General features: G+C 30.5%; 3 protein-coding genes across 5 annotated transcripts in view; 2 read left to right on the forward strand and 1 right to left on the reverse strand.

Annotated features, from left to right (window-relative positions):
- The window catches only part of LOC125812075 (putative clathrin assembly protein At2g01600), a 272,019-nt gene that overhangs the window by 5,057 nt on the left and 243,591 nt on the right, over nt 1-23,371 (reverse strand). For both annotated transcript variants that reach the window (XM_049491565.1, XM_049491564.1), the window contains exons 2-4: nt 1,055-1,145; nt 776-845; nt 360-457 (exon numbers count right to left, since the gene is read on the reverse strand). In XM_049491565.1, coding sequence (XP_049347522.1) covers nt 360-457; nt 776-845; nt 1,055-1,144 — 258 coding nt within the window. In that variant the 5' untranslated portion in view covers nt 1,145. The remainder of the gene's footprint in view (nt 1-359; nt 458-775; nt 846-1,054; nt 1,146-23,371) is intronic.
- LOC125812080 (protein BCCIP homolog) lies at nt 16,326-19,956 on the forward strand. Of its 2 annotated transcripts, none has more exons than XM_049491570.1 (9): nt 16,326-16,453; nt 17,428-17,605; nt 17,730-17,803; nt 17,891-18,115; nt 18,353-18,562; nt 18,703-18,768; nt 18,864-18,947; nt 19,034-19,090; nt 19,649-19,956. In XM_049491570.1, the coding sequence occupies exons 2-9, from the start codon at nt 17,446-17,448 to the stop codon at nt 19,742-19,744; spliced, it is 972 nt and encodes a 323-aa protein (XP_049347527.1). In that variant the 5' UTR covers nt 16,326-16,453; nt 17,428-17,445; the 3' UTR covers nt 19,745-19,956. The 2 variants fall into 2 exon arrangements, with proteins under 2 accessions (XP_049347527.1, XP_049347526.1); XM_049491569.1 differs by having other exon boundaries at nt 16,431-16,449.
- On the forward strand, nt 20,997-22,767 carry LOC125812097 (uncharacterized). Its single transcript, XM_049491592.1, has 2 exons — nt 20,997-21,543; nt 22,300-22,767. Exons 1-2 carry the CDS (start codon nt 21,312-21,314, stop codon nt 22,497-22,499), a joined length of 432 nt encoding a protein of 143 aa, XP_049347549.1. The 5' UTR covers nt 20,997-21,311; the 3' UTR covers nt 22,500-22,767.

Here is a 23,371-nt window from a genome sequence, read left to right on the forward strand (position 1 = left end):
CTTCAAAGTTGCAAGTGAAGATCTTTCTGGACTACTTTAATTCACCCAAATCCCTGGTGAAACATATTGATGTACTTTTCCCTATAGCTAACAAGTTATATAGCCATAGGTGTATAGTGCAGGAGGGGGGGGGGGGGGGGGGAGTGGGGAGTGGAACATATTGCAATAGTACTAAGAACAACATAAACAGTTCCATTTTACACTCCAAAATCCAAATAATCGGAGCCACAATCATAAAATATGGTCTCACTAATATCAAAACATCAATAAAAATGCACTCCCATAGATAAATTAAATCCGCGAAAAGGCACTCAAGTACATGATTTTGTCAATTAAACGAACTGTATCACACTCCATACCGTCCAATTATGTGTCTTCGCCAATCGCCTCGCAAGTGCATGTATGCAGTACGCAACATCAGCACGAGGTCGCATCGCTGATGTAAAAACCAAAATTTCTGCAAGAACCAATACCACAATATTACCACCAACATTTCTACTGTAACAACACAAACACAAATCAATAACAATAAAAAAAATACAAACCTAAATGAATATTTACAAGTAAAATCCCTAACAACTAAGTGATTAACCAAATTCTAAAAAACAACTTTTACACCAAAAAGAAAGAAACCCAGGTTAGAAAACACACATGATTTCCCTAAAAGCAAGTACCCCAAACACAATATTCAGAAAATATGAGAACCCCAAATCAAAAATTTCTCAGATTTCCCTCCATAGTATTGGATCTGTTAAAAGAGTAAAGAAACACTCACTTCTAAGATGTCTGTCTTTTGGTGGGCACTCAACATGATTGGTAGCTTTAACGATCGCCACATCCACATCCTAATCAACAAAATCCACCACCAAAACATCAAAAAATCGAAATAATTTTCAAGTATAAAGTGCGAGAGTTGCCGGCTTTACTGCCACGATCCAAGATTCAGTCTTGATTGCTCAATTTTACACCAAATAAAGTGCGGAAAAAAACCCAGAAAAGATAATCTGAAATACCCAAATATATAGAAGAGAAAATTTAGGGGAAAAGGGGTGACCTTGAAATCGCTATTAACATGGGCAAGGCCAACAGTTGTATGGTCTTTGAGAGCTCCATAAGCTTTCCTCCAAGTTTGAAGCGTACCCATTTTTTTCTATTGGCTTCTTCTTCTCCTAGAGAATCGGTGATTTCTTCAGACCCTTCTTTCCCCTCTTCTCTCTCTCTCTCTCTCAAATGGGAGGTTACTATTCTTTTCTTCTGTTACGGTTGGCACTTTGACACTTTGTATTGTGAAAGGGCTCTTTCCAATTTGGCCTTGTCATCATTTCACTTTTTTGCCTTTTGGTCCCATTTTTGTTCTTGGAGTAAATTTGGTCGTTTGGCATAGTAAGTACTTAGTGCCAATAATACGTAAATGTGCGTTTTAACTTGGTCTTATTTCATAATTGTATATTGGTCTGTTAGGTTCAGTTTTGAGTTTATCATTTTGACTTATCGATTATCGATTTGTAGATATGTTAAACAATTATAGAACCATTAATGTTTATTAATCGTTATCAGTTTGATTATCGATTTAACTTTGACACAAGAAAATCACTGAGAATCACTAGAAACAAGATGACAAACCAAATGAAGCATGCGCGAGAGTAGACAGATTGCATCTTGCTCAAAAGCAAACATCGTTACATTGTAGAATAACCGAGAATTTGAGACAACCAGAAATAAAAGTACGAAGTTGAACTTTAAGTCAAGAATTTTATATGCAAAATGGTATAAATATAGTTATATAATTTACTATCGGTTAATCTGTTTAGAAAAAATCTCAAATTGTAAAGAACTAAGAACCCGATAATTAAAAAAATCATTATTGAAACCGCTAAATGAATAACTCATTATCGATAAACCAATAAAAAAAGTTGGTTCACATTATCAATTTCGATTTGGTTTTGAACAACCTTACATTATTTCACATTTATCCTCTCTATTTTTGGGATATGCACAACTCATAAGTAGACACTTAAACCTGTATAAAATTGAACAAGTATACACATGAGTCCCCCGTGGCATAATGCACGTAGGATGCAAATTGTCTTATAGGATATCATGTAGAATATGTGTGTCTATTTGTTCACATTTATGCAGTATAAGTGTTTACTTGTGCACACCCAAAGTTGGAGTCTTGGAGGGCATAAATGTGAGTTAAAGCCAACTGAAAAGGCATATTTATGTATTATGCCTAAGTTATTCGTAATGGTTATTTCATCTCCTATTCTTCGTAAAATTATGTGTAGATTCTCTCATAACCTATACATATACTAGTTATTTCATCTTCTATTTTTCATGTTTGATTGTTGATTTAAGATCAAAGAGGTTTATTATTTTTTGCAAAAAGTGATGAATAGTAGAGTCCGACTAATAAACAAATTCAAATACAAAGGATCTTCAATGTCATTCCGCTTTTTTCATATTCAAACGTTTAAGGGGGATAGGGTAAAATTAACTATATTTGTTTGTGCCTTGATTTTTAATACATTTTTTCTTCATTTTAAGTTAATATCTCACTAAGGAATAATAAAATGTTGGATCATCAAATATATATATATAAAAAATTAGATTATCCAACTTATAAAGAAAAATTTGATTAGAGATTAAAATATCTCGAGCTTACAAATAAAATGGTGTTTGATATAAGGTTGAACATAGCTTATATACTTTAATAAAATAGTGTGTATAATATAATGTTGAAAATAGCTCATGTGTTTTATAATAAAAAAATAGTGTGTATAATATAATGTTGAAAATGTAAAAGTTTGGAGAAGCACATGAACAAGCTAACAAGAAGAATATAATAAAGTGTAGATTAACAGGTAAGACTCTTAAAATATTTTAATTTACTTTAATGTATCATAGAATAAATTAGGACATGCTTGAAATTATTAAAGTGCATTAATTGTTTTATTATTGCTAAAAAGGGAAGGGCAAATGCAATGAGATTCTAGACAGATCACCTACTTATTTTTTAAAGCTGTTTTTTGGAATATTAAATAATTAATACTATTCAATGTCAACAATTTTTTTTACCTTTTTTTGCCAAATAAAGAGTATGATAATTGAATTTGAAGATAGGGTAGGTTATGTCTTCCATCAATATATGTACCTCTCTTTTTAAAATAAAATAATATATATATTATTACTCTTATTTAGAAGTGAGACTTGGAAAGGACCAACACAACTTTAAGAAGTGATACCAAAAGCTGTTCAAGTTGTACTATTGGGTTGGGACTAACACAGCTTTAAAATGTGATACCAAAAGCAGTTCAAGTTGTACCAAAAGGACAAACAAAGCAACACGAAATTGTACCAAAAGTAACATAAATTGTACCTTCACTTTGGACCCCACGTGTATGCAGCCTTTTCTTTGGCATTCTGCCTATTTCACATTTTTCTATTTTTCTTTAATTTTTGTTATCCAATTGCCCATTAACAATTCTCATTTCCTTCTTTTATTTGTTCCTCACAATTTCTTTTTTATTTTTTCCCACTTTATTTCTTCCTTGAAAATTTAACATTTTGATATTTAATAATTCATTTATTTTATTTTAGCTACAAAATATAGAAGAAAGAAATTACATTTTCTAAATTTTTTTTATTGATTCTTAAAATTCTATCATTGTCGCATGAATTTAAATAAATACAATAAAATGTATTATTAAAAATTACATAAGAAATACTATAAATTACAATAATTAGCAACTGAAAATATTTTTAAATCATATATGGAAATTTGCTTGGCTAATTAAAATAAAAGCAGTATCTTATATTATTTGAAAATGGCGTCAAAAGTCCTAGAATTCACAATAAATTAACAACTGAAAATATTTATAATTATTCACGTGAATTAGAACATGAATAACATATATTATTTAAAAATGATGAGCAAAAAGTACTATAAATCACAACAAACTAATAACTATAAATTACAATAATTAGGAACTTAAAAAATCTCTCTCTCAACCAATACAAAATATTAATAACCCACATAATTTGCATAAGAAATTCCAAATTAATTTATTCTTTCTGTAAATTTAAATTTTTAAAATCGCTCTCCCCATTAATTAGAGTCTCACTCTTCTCTTGAGCCAGTGGATATGTTCAGAAATGATACATCTCTTTACATGAAAGTAAATAAATTATAATTACATTTAGCTCTTACTAATTATATATCAACTATAATATTTGGTGGAAATCAATTAAAATTAAAATTTATATGTACATTTAAATTTTGTGGTATATATCAAATATATTAAAATATTTTTTAATTTTGTGATCTTAAATATGCTATACAAAAAATATTAAAATTTAAAGATTATTATCTTTTTAAAATCAAAACGGAGGGAATCATATTTTAAAAATTATATATATATATATGCAATTGTTAGAAAGAGCTTCCACAAATATATTTTCAAAAATTCTTTTGTCTTCCTTATATTAATTTGTGCGTATACTAATTTATTTGACGTTTTTTCTTAATCTTCATCTCATCATTAATGTTATTTATATAATTTTCTTAAATCACTTATTTTTTCTTTTTTTACTCTTTTATATATATAAAAAAGTTGGATATGTAAATAATGATGTCACATTTCTTAGAAGCTAAGATTACTATTTATCTAATTTTTCCAATTTTTTTTTAAAAATTGAAGATATCATACGCAAATTTATGGTCAAACTTAAACTATTTGATTCTCGAGAAATAAAAAGTGTCACATAAAATGGGACAGACGAAGGATAACTCTCAATTAAATTTATTTCACTTTTTATTTCCCATTTTTAACATAATTTTTGAAGTTCGATTTCTAGAAATTCTATAGTAGACCCATTTAAATTTTACTTTTTTGTTTTAAATTAGAGAACTTGGGCGCACTTCGCGCGATCATTTAAATTAAATATTTTTGATTAATTTTATATTTACTCTGTTGTTTAATCGTAATATTTTTATTTGTTTTAATAATATGAAGATTGTGAAAAAAATAAAGCTTCACAAATTTTACGTCTATTAAATGAGGAAGAATATATTTTTTATCAAATAAGTTCAAATATATTTGCTAATAACAAATTCTTCCATTGCATGAAGTTGATCCTTTAATATATAATATATATTCCGGTGTACCATTCTCCTTAAATGTGTAAGAAATATCTCATAATGTCAAATAACACAGTAATACTCCCTCTGTCCCTAATTACTTATTCACTTTTAAATTGACACATTTATTAAGAAATTAATTAATGACATAGTGAGTTTATCATTTTACCCCTATTAATTATGAAGTAAATGAAAAGTTCTGCAATTTTCAAAGTAATTAGTCATTTAATTGAAGGTATAATAGGTAAAAAAATTGTTCTTTCGTGATTTGTCAAAATGGACAAGTAATTAGAGACAACTATAAAAAGAAAAGTTAACAAATAATTAGGGACAGAAGGAGTACTAAACAAATGCATCAGCAAATGAAATTTATATTCAAAATATATTGAATAATGACGTAATGATACCTTAATAGAATTTCCTATCCATTTAAAAAAAAAAAGTTTCACCCTTTCAATTTCATTATATCTTCTTATTTAGTAGAAGAATCATCATTTATTATATTCTACTCCACCTTAATTTGTACCATTAGAGTTTTAAGAATAAACATTAAATTTTAAATCGAAATAAAAAATCATTGAAAAATGACAGAAAAAAATAACAACAGTATATGAAAATTAAAATAGGGTGCAACAAAAGCCTTTTCACGATAATTTTTTTAAATATATTCATAACAATTAAAATGAAGCTATTATTATATCTTTAAAATTAAGTTTGATTCAATTGAATTAGTACAATGAGAAAAAAATATAAACTAATAACTTTTTAATGTTATTAAATGCATTTTCTTTTTAATTGAGTAATACATTAAAAGTTCCGAATTAGGATCTTAAAATAATATCTTACTCTCTCCTTAATTATTATGGTATTGCAAACATTTATTTTTCTTAAATGGTAATTCATTTTCCATTTACAGTTATATCCAATTAATTTCTAATGTATTGAATGTGGTTATGGGATATTCAAATAATATCTTTATCTTTCCTTAATCATAATAAAATTATAATTTAACATTTTTTTTTCTGAAATGATAATTTTGTTTTAATTCCTAGAATATATTGTTTACTATATTGAATGTAATTATAATAAAACATATTGTATTTTGTATGACAAAAGAACTCAAAAATTGGAGAAATTAGATAAATAGTAATCTTAGCTTCTAAGAAATGTCACATCATCATTTACATATCCAACTTTATACTATATTATATATATTTTACTATATTACTATATATTAGAAGACTCTAGGATTTACTACCATTGTCCCAATTAAATCATTACAAATGTCCAATACTTACTATATAAAATATATAAGTGGGCCCCACCTCCTTCCACTTAAATAATATTTTTCAACCTTATCATGGTAAAAGTTGAATTTATTATCCTTTTCATTTAATTTTATATGATATTATTTTTTCTATAAAATCATTATATATGTTTTAATAATTTAAATTTCAAAAACATTATAATTTTACTTTTAAAGATTTTATTTTATCAAAATCTTGTACATTGAAATATATGGTTATGAATTTAAAATATTTTTAAAATCATATAAAATTTTCAATAACTTCTCAAATTCCATAATATAACACTTAAATACTACATATTATATATTAATTACTATACTATAAATGACTTAAATACTCCATATTATCTATTACAATAATTAACAATTATTTGACACTTTAAATTCTATCAATGCCATATAAATTAGGATAAAAAACCTAACATATAATATTTAAATATATTTAAAAATAATATAAGTAATACTATACATTACAATAATTAACAGATTAATTATTTAAAACTTATACAAAAAATTTAATTGACTTTCTAAATTCTATTGGTACCACATAAAATAGATTATATAATAAACATATATTGTTTGAAATTGACGAAAAAGAAACAATAAATTACAATAATTAATAAAAAATAGTCCACTCCAAAAAATCTATCAATTAACAACATATATGTTTGAAATTGACGAAAAAGAAACTATAAATTACAATAATTAACAAAATAAATCTCTCCACTCCAACAAATCTATCAATTAATGCCACATAAATTGAGACATGGCAAATAACATATAGTATTAAAAAAATAGCTTCAAAATGTACTAAAAAATACAATAATTAACAACTTAATATATTAAAGAGACATAAAAACGGGTTAATATTTGAAATTCTGCATCTGTCACATAAATTAGAACAAATAGAGTAATAAATATTACTTTCAAAATTATGTTAAAAAAAAGTGCTACAAATCACAATAGCTAACAATTTAAAATATTTTTAAAATCATATAAAAATTTCAATAACTTCTCAAATTCCATAATATGACATAAATTTTTAAAAAAAAGTGTTATAAATCATAATAAATAGTACAATATTTAAACTACTTTAAAAGCATTATAAATTGTAATAAATAATACAACAATTTAAATTACTTAAAATTTAACGACTTAAAAATATTTTTTTAAATGTATTAAAATTTTGGTTAGTTGTAAAAACTTTACATGTGCCACATAAATTGGGACATGGACAGTCACACATATTTTTTTTAAAAAATTACATTAAAAGTATTCTATCAATTAACAACATATATTGTTTGAAATTGACGAAAAAGAAACTATAAATTACAATAATTAACAAAATAAATCTCTCGACTCCAACAAATCTATCAATTAATGCCACATAAATTGGGACATGGCAAATAACATATATTATTAAAAAATTAGGTTCAAAATGTACTATAAAATACAATAATTAACAACTTAATATATTAAAGAGACATATAAAAAATGGTTAATATTTGAAATTCTGCATGTGCCACATAAATTAGAACAAATAGAGTAGTAAATATTATTTTCAAAATTATGTAAAAAAAAGGGTACTGCAAATCACAATAGCTAACAATTTAAAATATTTTTAAAATCATATAAAAATTTTAATAACTTCTCAAATTCCATAATATAACACTTAAATACTACATATTATATATTAATTATACTATACTATAAATGACTTAAATACTCCATATTATCTATTACAATAATTAACAATTATTTGACACTTTAAATTCTATCAATGCCATATAAATTAGGATAAAAAACCTAACATATAATATTTAAATATATTTAAAAATACTATAAGTAATACTATACATTACAATAATTAACAGATTAATTATTTAAAACTTATATACAAAATTTAATTGACTCTCTAAATTCTATTGGTACCACATAAAATGGATTATATGATAAACATATATTTTTTGAAATTGACGAAAAAGAAACAATAAATTACAATAATTAATAAAAAAAATAGTCGACGAAATTGACGAAAAACAAATTATAAATTACAATAATTAACAAAATAAATCTCTCCACTCCAACAAATCTATCAATTAATGCCACATAGATTGGGACATGGCAAATAACATATATTATTAAAAAATTACGTTCAAAATGTACTATAAAATACAATAATTAACAATTTAATATATTAAAGAGACATATAAAAAAGGGTTAATATTTGAAATTCTGCATCTGCCACATAAATTAGAACAAATAGATTAATAAATATTATTTTCAAAATTATGTTAAAAAAGGTACTACAAATCACAATAGCTAACAATTTAAAATATTTTTAAAATCATATAAAAATTTCAATAACTTCTCAAATTCCATAATATGACATAAATTTTAAAAAAAAGTGTTATAAATCATAATAAATAGTACAATATTTAAACTACTTTAAAAGCATTATAAATTGTAATAAATAATACAACAATTTAAATTACTTAAAATTTAACGACTTAAAAATATTTTTTTAAATGTATTAAAATTTTGGTTAGTTGTAAAAACTTTACATGTGCCACATAAATTGGGACATGGACAGTCACACATATTTTTTAAAAAAAATTACATTAAAAGTATTCTATCAATTAACAACATATATTGTTTGAAATTGACGAAAAAGAAACTATAAATTACAATAATTAACAAAATAAATCTCTCGACTCCAACAAATCTATCAATTAATGCCACATAAATTGGGACATGGCAAATAACATATATTATTAAAAAATTAGGTTCAAAATGTACTATAAAATACAATAATTAACAACTTAATATATTAAAGAGACATATAAAAAATGGTTAATATTTGAAATTCTGCATGTGCCACATAAATTAGAACAAATAGAGTAGTAAATATTATTTTCAAAATTATGTAAAAAAAAGGGTACTGCAAATCACAATAGCTAACAATTTAAAATATTTTTAAAATCATATAAAAGTTTTAATAACTTCTCAAATTCCATAATATAACATAAATTAAAATAAAATAAAATATATATATACACTTTCACCTTACTATTTTCTTAGTCTACCGACTATCTAATGTCTTACAAAAATCAATAAACCTTATTGCCCTTGTGATTCTTTTTGTTTTTGAGCTTAATTAAACTTAAAATTCATTTTTTCATGTGATATCGGAGTAAGACCTAACTACATTTTTAATTTACACAATGTTGAGTTCTCGTATTATATTGGCCAATGGGCAATGCTCAAAGTCTCGTTTTGGACATGTGAATGATGTTAGCAGTGGCGAAACCATAATCTTTAATAAGGGGGTTCGAAATCTGAAGATATAAACATACGAAGTAGCCGAAGGGGGTTCGACGTCTACAATATACACCTAAAAAAATATTTTAACCATGTATAAATGATATAATTTTCCACCGAAGGGGGTTCGGTGGCTCCGCCACTAGATGTTAGAGTCCTGCGTTATATAGAGTGAAATAAGGCAATTAATTTTGTTATATAATTTTGAATCATTGTCACGATTCAAAAATGGACGTGATGACACTCGTCTACTTCCACCAAGACAAGTCAGCCTCAATTCAACGAAACAAAAGAAATGTGGAAAGTAAAATCAGAATAACATAAAGACAAAAAACTTAGTCATTTTATTTAACCACCAAAATCTGGTGTCACATGTACAAACCACTAATATATAAATACAAAATTAAAATATAATTGCAAGTCTCAAGATCTCAAGAAAAACAAATCATAAACATAAAGGAAGAAGAGGGTCCGCTGAAATGACAAGTAACTACCTATCAATGTATCCTCAAAAAGCCTTAGATGTAATAAAAAGAAGAGCACACACAGATCCAGACTCAGAACCTACACAAGTGTAGAAGCAAGAAGTGACTACCAACCAACACGGAACTCAACAAGCAACATAAAAATCAGGGGCAAAACTAACTAGAAAAAGAGTACACCTTTCATCCCAACCGAACCTCCTCAAACTACAACTTGCCTAGAAATCAACTCAAACTAACAATTTCACAATATACGGTTCACATGGCTTAACAATTACAGTCTAATAGTCACAGTTCAACAACCAACAAGTATCAAGGATATCAATCATAAGTGACAAGTAGATCAATCACAAGTATCAAATCATCAAGACACATTAATCAAATACACCGAACATAATTCCAAGATTTATCATGCATATTATCAATCGGAACTCATGTGAATCGCCCATAGTTCATGAACTCGACGGTAATGACCTCAGCATCAATAACACTCACCGGAAATGACCTTGGCATTAACACACTTATCATAAATGGCATCAACATCAATACACTTACCAAAACTGACCTTGACATCAATAACATCTGTCGGAAATGACCTCAACATCAATATATTTGTCGGAAATGACCTCGACATCAATAATCATCACTTGTCTCATCACAGTGTACAAAAATTAATGCAAATAAGCAATTTCACACCACAAGAAAGAGACAATAACTCAAACAACTCAAGTCCACAATAATTCTATCAAAGCATTTCATCAATCAACACCTTAGGATTCACAACAAGGCAATTCACAAAACATTATGATCAACACATTGTCTTTTCATTAATCCATTTTTTCCCATTAATGTCAATCAAGTGGAATCAATGAACTCATCACCTCATTCTCCTTACTCCCCAACACACACAATGAAGGGAAATACAAAAATCTACAAGTTTTACAAGGTTTAGAAGATCACTTACCTTAATTTCAATCAAAAGTTAATCCAAGACTTGAGCCTTCCGTTTCCGAACAATGTCCAAGGTCACAGAATCTAATTAAATCAAGTAATCACAATAGAATTTCAAAAATAACAACACTCAATTCATACATTTGGCAAAATAGGTTAAATCAACTCAAAATCCAATTTCAAAAATGAGGTTTGAATCCGAAATTCTTTACTTGAAAACATTACCCAAGACATTTGGAACTCATTGGTGAAAACCATTTTGAAAAAAATTAGATTAGAATCTAGCTCAAAATTGCCATTTTATCAAGTTCTTGGCCAAATTACCATTCCAAAAATCATAATTTGAACAAGTAAATTCATTAATAAGAATGGGTAAATGAAGATTTTATATTAGAAATGGTTACCCATTTCTTCTTAAAAATTTGGTTCAAATTGCAATACCTAAGCTTTCAAAACTCAAAAATGGTGAAATGGGGTTGAAACCCTGCAGTTAAAAAATGCTTATCGCAATGACCAAGGCTTCGCGATAGCAATGAGTTAAATGGGTCAACTTATCAAAGCTTGACCATTACAATCACGATTGGAACTCACGCGATCACGATGACTAATTCACCCAGAGCTATGCGATCGCGATACATAACACACAGACCATTGTAATTGCGTGGATTGGCTCGCGATGAACAAATTACACTGCACCAGAATCACACAAGGTATAAAATGTTTCCGAAATAACTCTCAAGATTCATTCAAAATTTTGTACACACAAATCATATGTGCAAATTGACTATACTCGACATTACCGACACAATGGAACCATCGAAACATGAATCCTAGTTCTACTTGACCCGAGTCCGTATAAGTCACAAGAAACTAATCATAACACCTAAAAAGGATAAATAATTGCGACATCTAAAATTCAACCAAGACCTCTTCTAGACCTAAAATCATCCCTCGAATCCAATGAAACTCTCAAAATTCTAATCCGAGCATTCTGTAACACCCCGCTACTAGAAAGACTTAGAATTAGAAAGAAATCGTTTTTGGAAATAATCAAATTTGGAAAGTTTGACAAAATTAAGTTAAGTATGAGTTTTGGGTCAACTTCAAACGACCATAACTCCTAGCTCAGGATGATTTAGGTGTGCTTCAAGATACCTTAGGAAAAATCTTTGAATTATCTTTCCAACTCCGCCGAGTTTGCGCGATTTAGAGTTCGTATAAGGGAGATATGCACATTTGAAGTTGGGTTGTCTAGATAAGGAAAGTCAAAACCGAATTTTAGAAGGGTACTTTGATCTTTTCACTACCCTATTAATTAATTTCGTTTTTGGTAATTAAGTTGGGGTCTAAACTGATTTGGTTCAATTTACGCTTCATCAAAAAGAGTTGGGGTTTTGAGAGAAGAGAAAAGAAGAGGAAAAGAAACAAGGATTCGTTGATTTCTTGAGGAATTGAGTGCGGGTTTCGCCAAAGATTCAATCCTACGAGGTATGTGAGTTCACACATCATTGGGTTCGTTCACCCATGCGCCAAACATGTTTATTTTAGTATGATTTTTGTCCTAAAAGATTGAGACTTTGATGTTCTTGAGTTGTATTCTTGAATTGCTTTCGTTCTTGAATTTGAGATGAGATTGAGGAGTTTTTTTAGAGTTTAAGGTCGATTTTAGAGTTGTGTTTGATTAGATTCATGTGTACATATGTTGTGTATCTATGTTGGGTATCTGAATCTAAAGAGAAATTGAGAAAAAGAATCAAATTTAGGCGAATTGGGGTTAGAAAACGAAGAAGGAACAAGTTGGGCAAATCTGGGTACCAGGTCTGCGTCGCGGACCTGTTTCTCAAGATTGACCAAATTTTCTCCGCGTCGCTGAGTGGTCATAGGCCGTTCTACCTCAAAAAAAATTATTTCGCGGCCAAATAATTAAATGCATCTCCGCGTCGTGGACTTGCTTTCAGATAGTGATTTCTTGATCTTTTCTCATGTTTAACTATCTAAAAACACTCCTAAACATCATGAGATCTTTTCTATCACAAATCACAATCTTTGAATCCATAATTCAATTCAAGGAAAGTTACGAGTCAAGTCAAGAGAAGTTAAGAGTCAGGTCAAGAGAAGTTAAGAGAGTCTTCCAAAAGTCTTTTACAAATGTTTTAACTTTGTTTTAAGACCTGAGTTTTGACTTGAGTAACGAGTAAAAGATTTGAAGTTCATTTCTTCATAAGAGTATATCGGGACTATGTATTCCCAAAGAGTTTAAAATGTTTTCACATTTAAATAAGAAAGAAAACTGAGATTTTCAAAAGAGCCTTTGAGCTAGTTTTCAGTAAAGAGTAAATGCTTTCATAATTAAGCAAGAGAGGAAACTTTGATTTCCAAGATAGCCTTTGAGCTAAGTTTTGAGCAATTATCTCAAACCACAGAAAGAAGTATGTTTTTAAACATAAGTGCTAGTATTATATTTTGGGAGTAGTATTGAGCACCGATATGGGGGAGAGTTCAGACAACCCCCAGCCCCCATAAACCATGTAGCCATCATGGGTAGAAAATGGTTATACTTTTTAGATGATTCCTTAGTGTTTTTTAGCATAGATTAGTGGATCCACTTAGTAGTCAGGTTCTATACCATTGGCAAGGTATAAGACGGCCCTGGCAGCGTGAGACAAAATGTTGCATCATCACAATAACTCTTAAGTGATGGTTGTCGGTTAGAGAAACTCTCACATAAGTATTTTGTATTCTTATATACACAAAAGTAAATTGTATTTTTACATACATTCAGATTTTACATTGTATCCTTGCATACATACATAGTTATTATTGTATTTCTAAATACACAGAGTTGTTATCCATGTTTTAAAAAGTTTTTCATTATATTGCACTTGTTTATACTGCTTTATATTGAAATGAGTTCAGTTCAATTGAGTTGAGTTGAGACCAAGTTTGTTTTTCAGTTCTTTTCAAGTTTATGTCTTGTTTTAGAATTTCCCTTGCATACTCGTACATTCAATGTACTGATGCCAGTTGGACTGCATCTTTATTATGATGCAGATTTAGGTAACCAGGATCAACATCCAGCACATCATTGATCCAATTGAGCTTCAGAGTTGTTGGTGAGCCTCCTTGCTTTCAGAGGATCCCCTTTTTCATTACTTTATCATTTTAGTTCATTAGGATGTCGTAGGTCTCGTCCCAATGTCTATCTCAGTTGTTAGAGGCTTCATAGAGAGTTGGTTGATGTTAGTTCTTGAGTCTTTCCATTTCTGTTTTGATATTTGAGACTTGAATTGCCATTTTGGCTACTGAATGTTTCTTTATACATTCTAAGTATTTATTGAGCAGTTCAATTTACTTTTTAAAGTATTTTATCATGAGTAAGTCTTCCGCTGAGTAGTATGCCAGACCAAGGGCTTGGGGCCAACAATAGTATTCGAGTGCCAGTCCCGCCCATGGTGTAAGCTCGGGGAGTGACACATGCGAACCCCGGATATTGACCAAAATCAACCCAAAGGCTAAAATCTCAACAATTAACATCTTAGGATCTCAAATCCTCAAAAAGACTTCGAATTTGAAACCGACAACTCTCTTATAACAAATATTTTCATATTTCTTGATGGAATCGACATAATTCAATTATGACACTCGAAACTCCAAAAGACACCGAAAACCATTTTTTAACAACTTTAACCTTTCAAATTCCAAAATTCTCAAAAATCACAACTTTTAACTCAAAACCTGAAACCAATTTCAAAACTCATTCAAAAATGACTCAGGGCCAAAATCAGGAAGGGTAAAACGGTTATTTTACGAAAATTTCTAAAAATGACTTACCAAATCATTACAAGCATCCTCACTTTATGAAATTAATTATTTAAATAAAAATATAAAACCTTATAGTTTCAAAATTTCTTGTTAGGTTTTGTATATGTTTATTTATTCTTTAAATATCAAAAGAGAAATTATTTGAAATTGGTCGTGATGAGGATAGTCAATATTGAACAAATACTCATGCTTTAAATTCATTGTATTGAATATAGTCAACATTGAACAAATGCCCATTTAAAAGAAAAAGATGGAAAACATAGGCTCGTAAATGTAGAGATTATTCATAGTATATAATTTGAATTGTAAATAATATTATTAGACAGGGAGTTAAAATTTGTGTGTTTATTAGATCTATATCTATATTCTAGAAGAAAAAATATCATTGACTACTTATAAGATTATTTAAATATATTAATTGTATTTTAAAAAAAATAAATACATGATATATACATAAAATTTGAATTTGAATTTACAATATAATATTATTTGACAGGGAGTTAAATTTTGTGTGTTTATTAGATCTATATCTATATTCTAGAAGAAGAATTGTCATTGACTACTTAAAAAATCATTTATATATATTAATTGTATTTAGAATAAATAAATACATGATATATATTATAAAGATCCAAGAATAACATTCTCTACAAGCCTACAACATTACTCTAATGGTTGTTTGGTATGGTATGGGTTAAACATATTTATTATATTTAAATAGTTTTATCGAAGAAAACAAGTTTTTGCGTAAATGAAGGAAATGCCATTTTTTAAAAATGAAGATAAGGAAAACAAGTGATATTTCAAGTTCGGTATCTCCTCCACTCAACGCCACCAATATCCACACCCTCCGAAACCCTACTCTCACCCTATAGTATTTTATTAGATTTTTACATTGCGATCATATTTTTTGCTTACTTATTAATTATTAAAAATAAATAAATAATAAATTCACTTATTCTTCGAGTAATTATTTTGCTTAAGATCATTTACATTCGAGATCGTCAAATGCTTAGGACTTCCTCTATTCGGTCCTTTTCCTTCTTCTTATTGTTGGTATTTCGTCATACACATTTTTTTTCATTGTTTTTTGAGCCTCTAGTGAGTTACAAACATAGTTGATAAAATTAATGTAAATTGTAATGAACCATTTGGTGAATGTTTGATCATGTTTCGTTGTGAAGTTTAAAAAAAATAATTTTTAAAAATTGACATTATACGAAATTAACTAGACTGTCCAGGAGAGTAATAAGTACAAATTAAGGGACTAAATTTGCTTTGTTTGAAAACTTTGAGAGAGTCTTAAAACCCCCGCCCCACTCAACCGAATCAGGAGAAACTAAAACCCTGCCGTACTTCCCTCAGGCCTCCATCCTCCATCCTCCTCGCCGGAGCTGTCCCCGCCGGCGGACCCTTTCCATCTTTCTGTCAGTACTCAACTCTCTTTGTGGTATGATTCTCTTCTAGTAGCAGTTTTTGCTTTTAGTTTTACTTGATTTACATTTGTTGCTGAAGGGGACTTTTTTATGCTCAAATTTGTTTTTTATTTCTGTCAAGAATTGAAATTAGGTGTTGGGGTTTGTGATTTTTGCTGAAGTTGGAGTTTGCATTGTTGGGTATTTTTCTTTTGACCATGGTGTTCGGGCTAGCTTTTGTGCACCTAGACTAGTTCCACGAGATACATGTCACCTCACACCCGCAACTGTATTGTTGCATTTGGTGATGGAGCTAAGTTGTAAATAATCGTGGTGTTCTTCTGACTGGATTTTCAGCTGAAGCATAAACCATTTACCCTCTTATCTTGTTATGCTAAAGAATGCTGTTGTACTTAGAGAAAGGGAATTTGTCATCATAAAGTTCTTAATTTGCTTATGACATGTAAAAGTTTGCTACTTTATCTTATGTGCCTCCTATTTGAAGCTCATATCTCTGTGTGTACTTCTTGTGTTATAGGACACAATAAACCCTGCTGAAAGAGATGGCTTTTATTGTATTTTTATGAGTGACAGTCCAGTTGATGTGATGGAGTTATATAGGATGGGCAAGAAAAGAGACAAATAGAAATAGGGCATTTACCCTACAACGTAATCGTTAACACTCTTGTTTGGATGGTTATTACAGAGAAAAAGAGAGGGCAATGAGGCTCAAGACTATATTTCGTTTCTGCAGACAATTTGCTCTCAAGTCTTTTTGAACTGATATCAGTGAATATTCTGAGAGGCAATATTACCACAACAAGTAATAAGTTTAATTATAATGTCCATTTACTGTTCCATCTGTTAAATCTTTGAAACTTAAAGGAGTCATCTGTGTTTTCCATTGTATCTTAAGCTCTGCAACTTCCCGAGGCTGCTTCTCGACATTATTTTATAGACCATTAAAAAAATGCTAACTTGTGTATTCAGGTTTGCCTAATTTGTATAATGCCCCGAAAGCCGGCAAGACATTGCAGACCAGCGCGATGTCTACCTTTAAGTTTCTCTCCATTTGCTCGTTCTATGGCACGGATTGCCTCAAATAACAAGGTTGCACACAAGGTTCAAAATCCCAGATTTCCAGGAAATAATCTACCTACCTCTTCAGGTGAAGTATTTGATTAAGTTGTTATTTTGGTGTATATTATGTAGTTTCTATCTCATGAAAACTATTATGAGCACAGTGATCTATTTCAATTTCTGGTTCTGAGGCCGAATGTTTTCCATCTTAGGTAAAAGGATGGTAAATCACGAACTAATAGACAAGAGTGAAGATTCTGGTTCTTCAGATGATGAAGAGTTTGATGTAAGGACATTCCATTACTTGTTGCTGGTAAATGATTTTTCGTATGTGATGTCAGTACACTAACAGCTTCTCCTTTGGTTTTGAAAGGGCACTGTTCAAGCAGATTTTGAGTTCTTTGATCCCAAACCAAGTGATTTTCATGGGGTGAAAATCCTGCTGCAGACCTACCTTGATGATAAGCAATGGGATTTGAGTGGTTTTGTGGATGTAATACTGGGTCAACCCACAGTGGGAACTGTTATTAAAATAGAGAATGATGACGATGATGGTATTTACTCCATTGTCACTGCTCTTAACTTGGGTAGATATAAGGTAAGAAGCTAACACTTTATGTGCTGCATCCATGTTATGCTAAAATTTAGTCACCACATCACCCGGCCTGTGATGTCAAATTTGGCATCCGAGTTTGGAGATGCTTCTGAGTTCCCATTTTGTTTGTCCATCGCTAAATTTGCTAATTCTGTACAGGAGCTCATAATGTTGTTAGTGTCATACTCCTTGTATTCTTGCAGATTCACTGTTTGTCTGGCTTTGATTGTCTAAAAATAGGATCTAGCGTGCATGGCGGACCTTAAAGAGTTCCTGCTTAAAGCATGCCGCCAGAAGGATGTGTTCTCTAAATTGAGCTTATTTCTGGGAGACCAAGCCAAGGATGTTGGTCTCTTGGTCTCTCAACGTGTTGTGAATCTTCCTCCCCAGCTTTTGCCACCCCTTTATGATGCACTTTTTGATGAAGTCTCTTGGGCTACAGAAGATGAGGTTAGATGAGAATATTAGATGGATGAGCTTTATGAATTATTTTCACATGCTCGTATTGTTTTCTGTCTGCCGTTTCTCCTCTCGTGAATGTAGCTTTACCTTGGTGTAGTGAAATTTTTGTCATTCTTATGTCTTTTAAGCCTACAAAGGAGCTCCGGAGTTCTTTCTGCTTCAAGTTTTACCTAGTAATCAGTAAAATCTACAAGGTAAGGCTTATTCGTACCTTTTTGGTATTTGAGTATGGATTTATTACAGTCTAGTAGACATTAAATTGTCCGCTGCTTGATGGATTTTCTTATAGCATAAGAATGCGGACAAGCAAAATGGACCAAGTGATGATCAAACTATTGTATACATTAAGGCAGAAGACGAAATCTTTTACGATGTACCATCATTTATTTTTACTTTTATTTTTATTTTCTTGCCTTTTTGCTGCAACGTCTCTGATTCTTCCTGTAAATGTTTCTTCAGTTAAGCTCTTGGTCCTTCAGTTTTCCTTTGCATACACAGCTGGTTAGGACTGACGAGGTAAGTACTTTTCTCATAATATCAGAGCCTTATGTATTTTTTGATGGCGGTTTATGTTTCCTGCAATTCGTTAAATTCTGTATATTGGAGAAAATACAAAGAAAACACCAACGTAATATGTCACTTGTATATATATGTTCCACTGTCATTCAATTGGGATAGAGGCTAAGATTAATTGAAAGGGTCTACTGCATCACTCTGTTATTCTCTAAGAACAAATTATTTATAAAACAATCCACCGAGTTTAGAAGGCTGTGATTGGTCCAAAGGGTGGGTCATAGACGGATTTCTCGGTTATAAAAAAAAAAAAATTTATTTATAAAACAGTAAATAATTTGCCATATCAGTGCTCAAAGGCCATAGCTCAGAACTGTAGAAATGCAATTGTTCTTATTTATTGAGAGACCATGTCTGCAACATGTTAGCCTTAGTTCAAACTTTGCTTTTGAACTAAGGGTCTATCGGAAACCTCTCTACTTGGTCATTGCTCGTGTGATTATACTTGCCATCTGATTGCCATTCATGAATAAAACACTTATTCGTCTCCTAACGTTGCAGCTGAAAGATCATCGGCTAACTGGCTTGGTAATGGCAATAGACGCAAGCAAAATCCCCATCTTTCGACAGAAATTGCACTCTTTAATAGACCAGTGATGATTTGATGCGCCTTTGGAAGTTATACGGATTACTACTCGATGCCTCTAGTTGGACATGAAAGCAGTAATCTGTTTTTTGACAGATATATTAAATGTATTCAGTAATGATCTTACCTTATGGAGTTTCTTGAATTAAGTTCTTTCACATATTTACAATCTTAATTTTCTTGTGTACATTTTTCAGTCTCAATCTTCACCAATTCATTATAACAATTGTTATATACTCATCGTCCGGGGAGCTTGCTTCCAGAAGCTCTCTGGACCGATATAGCTCACACAGTTTTTTTTTTTTTTGGGTTTTCCATCTGGTGTCTGGAGCCAACATTGGAGCTGCGACTAATTCTGGATTGCGCATTACAGGGACCATTTGGGTGTGGTACTCCCACTAGTATTTTCTCCATACCAGGTCTCGAACCTGTGACTTCTGGTTAAAGGTGAATCAGTTTCATCACTGCACCACAACCCATGTTGGTAGGGGCAAAAGATTAGAGAAATGTTATTTTAGGTTAAACACTAAAATCTATATTTGTTGAAATTTGAAACCTTTATTTTCAAGTCACTTTCCTTTTGCTTTATTTTAAATCTATCCGCAAATAATGGAAAAACAAAAAGGGTGCAATGATTAGGAAAATTCAATGATTTCTTGGCTTCATATTAATGGTTATCATCTTATTTGTTTAGAAACTAACACACACAAATTCCTCATAATCATGAATTAAGAACTACTTACATTTCTTACTAGTATAAATATAAACTCACACTTTTTTCTAAATAGTTACTAATTATTTATTTAGCGATGTGATTTTTTCATCAAATTTTAACTTCTATCCTTTTTTTTTCTTCATTTGATAGTCTTATATAACTCTATCAAAATTTACTTCTATCATAAACAAATTAATTTAATAACGTCCGCGCATCCTGCGCGGATTGTACCATACTACTTCACTTTTATAAGAGGGACAGTTTTATTTCTCTTTTTCACAATTTTTTTTTTTTTTTATATCTACTGTCCCACTTTAAAAATAAAATTTAATGACTTGAAAAGAGAAAAATAAGGATAAGTGGTTAAATTTAAAAAAACAAACCCGGGTTAACGGTAAAGGATCCGAATAAATCACCTCTCTCTTCCAAAAATAGAAAAATCCCCAAACTTGGTAAATCCCTAACCCTAAAACAAAAACCTATAAATTTCCTTCATCTTCTTTATATTTTTTCCAGTTTTTTCTTGAGATTTGATCTCTTTTGTTACAAAATTTTACATTGGTTTGCTCAAATTTTCGTTTTTGATGGTGGAAATTTTGAAGAATTTGTTGATGATTACTTCTTTATCATCTCCAATTAGGGAGATTTCAATTTCTTCTTCTTTTTGCTTTGCATCTTGCAAAGAAGGTTGGTATTATCGTTCCATTGGTCTTGATCCTTGAGCCATCCATTACGTGAACATAATTTGGCCTACGTACCAGAGAAACTGTGTTTTCGTGGCTCGTAGGCCATTTTCGTATTGATAGATCCAAACTATTATTTTTTTTTGTTTATTTGTAACGAATTTGAGATTGATTAACAAGATGTTGCTTTATAAGACGAAGAAGATTCAATCCGGGAAAGGAAATCGGTTGTTGATTAGTATAACTGTTGTTGGGAGTGCTGGACCGATCCGATTTGTTGTTAATGAAAAGGAGCTTGTGGCTAATGTTATTGATATCGCGTTGAAAAATTATGCTCGTGAGGAGAGGCTCCCTGTTCTTGGATCAAATTTTAATAATTTCGTGCTGTATTGCCCAACCGTGGTAACAGAAGGTATTGATAGTATTGTAATTGTTTATATTTCGTTGATTAGTTGCAATTTGGGAAATGTGTTTTGATTTGGCTTAGCTGAGATTGTTTTGTTATGATATTACTCGAGATTGAGAAATGAGATTGCTTCGTCCTGGCATGGTGTTTAGTTTAAATTTGCTTCTTATTGCCATGTTAAATATGTTCTTGCTTACCTTTCATCGTTTCCAATTCTGCTTTCGTATATTGATCAATGTCTTATTCAGTTTACATGTATAATTGATTAGTTAATCATGTATATATGAATAAAAGGACCTGAGAACAGGGGCGGAGCCAGCCTTCTGGGCCCTTCGGTGGAAATATTACTATTTATTTATACACGGTTAAAATTATTTTTTATCTATATATATATAATAGATGTCGAACCCCCTTTGGTTAGTTGGTGTGTTTAGTTCTTCAGATATTGAACCCCTTATTAAAAATCCTAGCTCCGCCACTGCTTGAGAATGTTGAAAGAAAATGTCCCACCCCTATCCACTAAGTCTTCAACTTGCCCCTCCTTGTCCAGCCTCATTACTATCCCTAAACTTGCTGCGAAGTATTTTATCTTTGTATTGCTGCTCGTTGGCTAAGATGCTTTTCATGTGTGACATTGTAGAGTTATGTTGGTTGTGACTTCTGCTGTTTGTTCCAACTATATCTTAAAAGGATTTGGTAGGCGTAAACCTTTTCATTTTGTGGTGATGTGTGTTTTTGCTTACATTTGTGTTGTTATTTCAGATTTGAGTCCATGGGAGACGATTGGATCGCTTGGTGTTCGTAACTTTGTGCTGGTCAAGAAGCCACAGTCTGAGAATCCAATTCTTGATGCGAAACAACCAATTCTTGATGGGAAACAAGTAGTTATGGCTCGGAAGGGATCTGGAAGTTGGAAGGCATGGTTCAATAAATCACTCAGTCGCAAGATAGTTTCTTACTGAATTCACAGAGTCGACGTGAAGTAATCTATAATTCTCTATTCTTTTTTCATGTCTCTATGTTTGATCTTGTTGGTGTTTTCGTAATGAGAAATTAAACGTTTTATCAGTTCTTTAGATTTGTAGTCTGTTGAAATTAGTCGTTCAAATAAAGCAAATCTTGGTAGAGAGTCCCCTGAGTCACTGTCAAGTCTTACTTGTTATATTCAGGTTAAAATAGATATTGGTTGATTATGCAATGAGTGATTGTTACTAACACTTTACTTCTTTTTCTTAAAATGTAATGAATTTGAAGAGCTTATGCTTCTTCCTTTCTAGCTTACTGGCAAAAGTTCTTTCCCATGTTTGGTTGCCCAACTTTTTTGGAAAGAAAGTATATTCATTTCTATAGCGCCCAAGGTTGTGGCCTGGTGGTCAACGAAATGAGTTAAGAATCATGATATCAGGTTCGAAAAACACTAGGTGATCTTCCCATATGTTCTAGCCTTGATGAACATAGTTACTTAGTATGTATTGCTGGTGGAAGATAATAGATATTCCGTAAAATTAGTCGAGGTGTGCCAAAATTGGCCTGACGGCAAGGGATGGAATTGTCCCTTGACCCCTCCTATTCACATAGTTTTTTTGAAGAGATAAGGCAGTATGTCCCATTCCTTGTCATGTGTTTTAGTCTTTTGGCACAAAAAATGGCTAGTTCACAATCCACATTCCTAGTCACAATAAGAATTCAGAATATTTGTACCTAGTAAAAGTTTAATAGGGATAATACATAAATATGGGCTTTAACTTAGCTCCAGTTAACATCTATGCCTTTCAATTTTGATTGTGCATCAGGTAGACATTTAAAATTGTATAAAATTGAACAAGTAGACACA

The sequence above is a fragment of the Solanum verrucosum genome, unplaced genomic scaffold, assembly GCF_900185275.1.
Source record: "Solanum verrucosum unplaced genomic scaffold, falcon-dt-bn FXZP01000603.1, whole genome shotgun sequence".
Taxonomy (NCBI): Eukaryota; Viridiplantae; Streptophyta; class Magnoliopsida; order Solanales; family Solanaceae; genus Solanum; species Solanum verrucosum.

Bases quoted from the DNA above. Each gene is read 5' to 3' on its own strand.
- LOC125812097 (XM_049491592.1), top strand. From the start codon at position 21,312: ATGTTGCTTTATAAGACGAAGAAGATTCAATCCGGGAAAGGAAATCGG. The intron at 21,544-22,299 runs GTATTGATAGTA...TTGTTATTTCAG, and splicing joins CCCAACCGTGGTAACAGAAG to ATTTGAGTCCATGGGAGACG.
- LOC125812080 (XM_049491570.1), top strand. From the start codon at position 17,446: ATGCCCCGAAAGCCGGCAAGACATTGCAGACCAGCGCGATGTCTACCT. The intron at 17,606-17,729 runs GTGAAGTATTTG...TTTCCATCTTAG, and splicing joins TAATCTACCTACCTCTTCAG to GTAAAAGGATGGTAAATCAC. The intron at 18,116-18,352 runs GTAAGAAGCTAA...GTCTAAAAATAG, and splicing joins TTAACTTGGGTAGATATAAG to GATCTAGCGTGCATGGCGGA.